The 7,274-nt window shown below is 33.0% G+C and overlaps 1 protein-coding gene across 1 annotated transcript in view; it reads left to right on the top strand.

The window, feature by feature from the left end:
* LOC102673756 (LIM domain transcription factor LMO4.1-like) overlaps nucleotides 1-7,274 on the top strand; it is a 99,585-nt gene that overhangs the window by 6,887 nt on the left and 85,424 nt on the right. The window contains exon 2 of the mRNA XM_006608946.2: nucleotides 5,635-5,843. Coding sequence (XP_006609009.2) covers nucleotides 5,635-5,843 — 209 coding nt within the window. The remainder of the gene's footprint in view (nucleotides 1-5,634; nucleotides 5,844-7,274) is intronic.

The following is a 7,274-nucleotide window of genomic DNA, read 5'->3' as shown; positions in this document are numbered from 1 at the left end:
CTCTTGCCCGTGTCGCGAAGATGGTTCTCATTAGGGAAACCGTGGGGGGAGGAGAGGGGACTAATTAAATTTTTCCAACAAGTTAACGATTGCACAACGGAACACAGTTTCTCCTGTGTTTGTTTAAAACGACGCTGCTCACACCGCCTTCCCCTTTCCCCCTCTCCGTTGTGTTTTCCATTTTTTTTCCTCCTCTCTCTCTCTCTCTCTCTCTGCCCCTCTCTCTTTCTTTCACGATTCTCTCAGCTCGCGCGAAGAAACGATCGTACGATCGTAGAAAACGATCGAATCGCGGATGTATATCCATCCATCGGCTCAGGTGACTCACTCCCACGCGAGTAATTTCATTCTAACATCATAGCTGGATTGGACGATGGCAATCGTCGGGGGAGAGAGAGAGGAGGAAAAAAAAAAGGGGAAGAAAAAAGAAAGAGGAAGAAGGGGGGACGATTTTCGTACCTCGTGTCGGGGAAACAAGGGCATCGAGTTCATCGGCGGCGAGTTAATTCCTCTTATAAATTGCCGCAGCTCGCCGGCTCTCTGAGGACACGGCTCTTTTTTCGTTTCACCTGTGCGCACCACTGCGAAACACGGCCCACCTTGAACTCTCTTTCTCTCTCTGTCTCTCTGTCTCTCTGTCTCTCTGTCTCTTCCTTCCACGCTTTCTCCCGCGCTTTTCATTAGGATCGCGTGGACACACCGTCGTGATATCTCTCCGCGAGATCAAAGGCGAACGATAAGCCCTGTTTTATGTGGGATTCGCGATTCACGTATGCGACGCGCGTCTGACCATTCTTTTACGCGACTATTCGTGAATCGCGTGATTTACGTATGCGACACGCGTTTCAGTGTTTTTCTTTTTTTTTTTTTTCTTCTTTGAACCGCGATTTATGGATAATATATATATATATATATATATATGTTCGAGAGATAAGATACTCATCCGATGCGATATTTAATTTAGTACTATCTTCGTTCAATTTTGATGTATTGTTTCGCGAATGAACGATTCTCCTAATCGAAGAGAATTGAAAGATACACGAAATCGTGAGAGTACATGAATCACCGCGTGGAAGATAATTTATGGAAATGTAGGGATAATTATCGTGAGATAATTTCGTCGTCGAATCTTGTAACAATGAGATTATGTTTATTCGACGATATAGATTTAACAGGAACAGATTTTTAAATCAGAAATTAAATATTGTATATGAATATCTTCATGGTAAATAGAAGAAGAAATGTGAAGAAGAAATTCAAAATTGTAATTATGATTTTTGTGTTTGATCCTTCCATTATCGACTCGACTTTCTTCGAATCGAACTGACGAAACGAGAAACAAATGTAAAACAAATAATATAATCGGACCCTGACTTATGTCCTCTTGGCTTGTGTCGTTTTTTTTTTTATTTACGCATGTCATTTTTATTAGCAATATCATTAGCATTCTATATTATATTCGTATTTACGTATTAAATTATACTATACACACGCAATAAACGCATATATTTTTACATATTATATTATTATTATTATTATATGCTTGCAAAATATTATTTATAATAACTGGTTAAAATTTTATTTTTACCATCTATGAAAACAATAAGCAAGTTTATAAACGAAATGTATGAAAATATTATTGCTCGAATTTCGCTGCTTAACGTACCATGAATCAAATGACGATTAATTTTCAATAAGTGCAAAACCAGTTGTAAAAGAGCTAGTAGAAAAACGTAAATAAAACGAAAGAAAATAATATACGCAGAGAATTTTCTTTGCATTTTTTGGAAAAGAAATAGGAAAACGACGCACGCACATTCGAATATTAAATAAAAATTAAATATAAAGAAAAAAAATTATGCATCGAATAATGCAAATATGAATCGGCGATGTTCGTGAAAAAGATTTAAATATACCTGTATGATCGATTCACGGTTCGTGAATCGTGCTAGAAAGGGGTTAAACCCGTAAAGGCAAATTACGAGAGGAGGATTTCACAAGAAATTTTCATGGAAGGTGAGAGGAACGGTTCCAGATATCGGCTCAATTTTGTATTTACGACGTCACGATCAAAGGATGCCTTGGCCCTTTCGTTCTTACGACTTGTTCCGCCCGATTATCATAGAAATCGTTCCAGTAAATCAAGCAGTAACCTTGGAACCAGTTGCCCTCGCTGTTTTTCGAGGTACGCGTGTGTAATAACGAAAGAAATAGTTTCGTTTGCTCGAAACAGGTTGTGAGAGGTGACGGAATCTGGGATTGGAGGGGCTTGAAAAGTTTTACCATTTTGACCGGGCAAATGCATGGGATACGAGTTTTATAATATACATAGGGTGTTAATATATTCGTATAGATACCCCTTTGGAGGGTTGATTGATAGAAAAAGCGTTGCTAAAGTTGGTATACAAGAAAATATTGAGTGTGATAAATTGTAAATAGCGATAAAGATATAATGATTAATAATAAATTTAATATAATTTATTTATAATTTATTCAAGATATTCGAGAATATTCTTTAAAGGGTAGATCGTAGAAAAGTGTATGCAAAAATTGATCTTATTTATCATAAACAATTGTATGTCTTTCGTTTAATGCAAACTAGGATTGGTTATAATTTAATAAATAAACTCTTTGACTTTTGTATATCAACATTGCTTTTGACTTCTAAAATGTATCCATCGAGACGCGCAAATATTATATACGTAATCGAAACATTAAGATTAATTGCGAAACAGTTTCTTACACGCAAGAATTTTTATTTATAACAATGTCAATAGTATCCCTTCTTTGAATTAAAGGTAGTCAAGAATAATGGTGCGAGTTAATATATCTATCATCGATAGAAAAGTATGCCGTCTTAATGTGTTTAAACTGCGTATTGATTTTCGAGTTACGGCAAATCGAAGAAAAGGCTTGAAAAGGCAGGTTTTTAACCTCGAATCCGTTTAGAGTTTATTATGCGCTTGACAGAAATTAATGACATTCATGACCTGCAAGAAAAGGTACGCCTTGAATTTCGAGCTTATTGAAACGACATACTCTTCTCCAACAAATTGGTCTCGTCCAAATGTCCTTCGTTCCTATCGAAAAATTTCTTGTGCTGCTTACAATTGGACCGTTTTTATTTATTTATTTATTTTTTTTTCCTCGTAACAAAAGAATCGCACAAAGTTGTCCCTTAATTGTGGCACACGTTTAACAATGAAATTCTTGAGATTTGTCACCATCAATTATTTATTTATTATTATTATTTTATATAATTATTATATAAAACAAATTGGTCTCATTCTTCGTTTCTATCGAAAAATTTCTTGTACTACTTACAATTGGACCGTTTTTATTTATTTATTTTTTTTTTTCTCGTAACAAAAGAATCACACAAAGTTATCTCTTAATTGTGGCATACGTTAGGGCACGTTTAACAATGAAATTCTTGAGATTTGTCACCGTCAATTATTTATTTATTTATTATTATTATTATATATAATTATTATAATTAATTTTTTTTTTTATTTTTTTATTTCGAGATTAAAATTTTTCCGCTCTCGAGAATTATTCCTCGTGTTAATGGTTATTGTAGAAGGATAGCCTACAATTCTCGATTCACTTGCGAAACAGAGCAACTCTTGATTATGTTATTTTCACTCGCATTCTGAGATATATATTCATTTTATGAATATTTTATTTTGAAATGGATTAGTTTACTTCGAATTTATCGATCACGGGAATGAAACGTTTAATTATATAATATTAACATTCTCTAATAAACTTCTTAATAATATATTTTAATTAATTTTCTCATTTAATAACGTTTTATTATTTATCCAATAATTTTAAATTACAAGTATACTTAAGCTTAGCTTAATACCCAATACATTTATTTAATGTTTCAATTATTCAGTATTTCTATTTTGAATTAAATTATATATTTGACTTATCATATTAATTCACAACCATAAAAATATATTTTCCTTACTTCTTCTTGAAAATTATATTAGAAACTAGTCATCTTGGCGTTAATATTAATATCTAATATCCATTTTGTATAATGGAATGCTTCAAAAATCAATCTTACAATGGTTAGAAAATTACTTATAAAATTACTTATAGAAATATAACAAATTATGAAAAGCATTCGAACACTTTCGCTACAACTATATCTTCATCAAAAATTCTCTGTATTGGTAGGCCTCGACGAGTTCTCTCGCTACAGCAACGACAATTTCCAACCGTGGTTTATCGGATGGCCGTATATTTTAATAATCAGCGACGTCAGCCGCGATTATTCACGCTTACCGGCGTTTACATAATCGAGCGACTAAGTGTTCGCCGAGATTGCCCGCTTGACGCACCACGATGATTTATCGCCAGTTAATGACTTTCGATTTCGTATTAATTATAGCAATGTATCTCTCTCTCTTTCTCTCTCTCTCTCTCTCTTTCTCTCTCTTTCTCTGGCTTTCCTCTGATTTCTGCTAATAGAAGCAACCGTTGATCGTTCGTAGGTTCACATTGCAAAGTTGTTATTACGTTCAACACCAGTTTCGTTGCGTAATCGGCCAATGGACACTCGATAAAACAGTTGAAGTCCGATTAAAACAAGAAACGTCGCGATTTTCGATCAATCTGCTAATGTGATTTATATATATAGTTATATTATATATATAGGCTCATAAATATACAGAATATTATTCTCAGTAACTTTCATAAATTATATATTTAATGTGTGTAAGTGTATTATAGTCAGTGTATAATTACAACGAAACATTTTTTTTTCTCTGAAAAATTAATATTTCATGTTTATAGAGTTCAATTTTTATAATTATATTATCACATTGTTATAATGTAATTAATGTATAAGAATGTTCTTGATATTATTTTTTGTAACTATTGTATGCTCGTAGTTGATATATATATATATTCCATATACAACATTCCATATATATGGAAAGTTTTTACGAGATAGAATTAAAAAAAAAAAAAAGTTGCACTTCATCCATGTTTTATACAAGTAGATAAATGATGTTTGGGAAATTACGAGTGTTTTTCATTTGTTTAACAAAGTGAAAAGCTATCAATTCATGTGTATCCATGAAAGTACCATTCAACAGTTTGTTTGGACAAATCAATTTCCACTTCACACCGTTAGTTGGCGAAGTTCGCGCACACTTCAGAGTCCTGCAGAGTTGAAGTCACCGAGTAACTTCATTCCTTCTTAATTGCATGAACCAATTATTTATTCGAGGAGTTGAAATATAATTTCGAAATCTCCGACGCATTATTTACTTTTTCCATAGAAAATTTCACAGAGAAATTATCAAAAAACCTTATCAATTCCATTTCCAAGTTTTTATTATACAATCAGCAATATTCTTTTCATATTTTTTTCACAGAGATAATTTTTCATTTCTCTTTCATTTCTTTTTTCAATACCAATATATTATTTATTCCCAATATATCACACTATATATACATATTAAATTTAATTTCTATTTTATGAGTAAAGTTAATACATGAAATATTTGGATCCATTCGAATAATGGGGACTCTATTATAATATATATCAGAAATGTTTTAATTGCAAATTATAATATATAATATATATATATATATAATGTTTCTTTTCCGTTGCAGCAAGAAGGAGGTCCAAGCGGACCAACGGGGATCCAGCAATGCGCCGGTTGCGGCGGTCAAATAGTAGAAAGATGGTTGTTGCTCGCAATGGATCGGTATTGGCACAACGGTTGCCTCAAGTGCTCGTACTGTGGCGCGGCACTGGCGGAAATCGGCCACTCGTGCTACACCAGGAGCGGCATGATCCTCTGCAAAAGCGACTACAGAAGGTAAGGATGCATTCATGTTTCTCTTCAAACTAGCCCGGCCTTGCATTCAATGGATCTAATGGCACGTAGATATCTTGGGAAATTACGAAACGAACTTATGGTATAGAATAGGGAAATTCGATTTTTCAAGTGGTTTTCAACGCGAATGATATGATATGGAAAAAGGAAATTGAAAAATATAAAATGAGTAACTTGTAATTAATGATTGTTGAGGAGAAAATGTCTGTAACGCTGGCTGCTTAATTCTTTAACACTGTGATAACCGGTTAGTTTCAAGCATAATTTTCACGTTAAGTATTAATAAAATATGTTTCTGTTATGTTTGTGGAGAAATATAATGATTCGCTTATTTGAAAAATGAAAAAAAGTACAAGTAATGAGTAGTTGAAGAAATGCATAAATAAATAAATAAGTAAAACATATTGGCTATTAGTTAATAGCTACGTGGCGCTAGTATCGCGTCACCGGTCATCATAGCGTTAATATTCATGCCAATAATATGCGTTTTCCTTATTGATTTTTATGGATTCAAAAACTTTAATATCTTATATCGTATCTATTCTTATTGTTATGAATAAAATTGAACATTTTAACTTTTAAATGAAAATAAAAAATGTAATCCGATTAATTAGACTTATTGACAAGAAAAGATCTCGAAATATAATTCTTTCAATCAATTTTTGTACAGTGATAAATTTTAAAAAATTGAAACTATTTTTACTGAATTTTATTAACAAACAATCGATCCATGAGATATTTAATAATCAACGTTATCTTCTTATCGTTGTATTTCCTAATATTTCTACTAAATATAGACGTTTATCTGAAATAAAATGTAAAATATTAAATAATAAGCCTAATTTTTAGTACATCTAGATATTCTTCTATAACTATAATCCCTTCATAAATATAATAACTTGATATTAAATATATTCACTAATTATTAATTTATCATCAAAAATTCATTAAACAAAGATCACAATTATACTTCGAGGTCTCTTCTTGTATGTCCAATCAATCTAATTACGTTTTATCCAAATTGGATTAAGCATATTCTTTTCGATAATTCAAACAATGATAAGTTGAATTTTGAAACTTCAAATTCCCTTACCCACACCACACCTTACAATTTATACATTCGATTTCGACTACAAATTACATTTCACCGTTTCTATTATCAATTGCTCGAAACTGCTGGCATTACTTAGGGGGATGACCCGATTGCTCGTCTGAAACGTCCCAGCTCGCAGTCGTTGATTGATCGCGAAACAGGATTACACGGCACGAACGTCGCGTTCCGCGCTTCATTAAATCGCAGACACGCAATTGCCCGACCGATTAATTCCGTGGCCGTGCTCGTATCGGCCTGCTCGATTATTATAACGACGCTCGTCTGACGACCGACTCGGCGTCGGAAGAAGTCGTGGAGAG

The sequence above is a fragment of the Apis dorsata genome, unplaced genomic scaffold (genome assembly GCF_000469605.1).
Source record: "Apis dorsata unplaced genomic scaffold, Apis dorsata 1.3 scaffold_50, whole genome shotgun sequence".
Classification (NCBI taxonomy): Eukaryota; Metazoa; Arthropoda; class Insecta; order Hymenoptera; family Apidae; genus Apis; species Apis dorsata.
The sequence above is the reverse complement of the archived record's forward strand: the minus strand, read 5'-3'. Positions and strand labels throughout refer to the sequence as shown.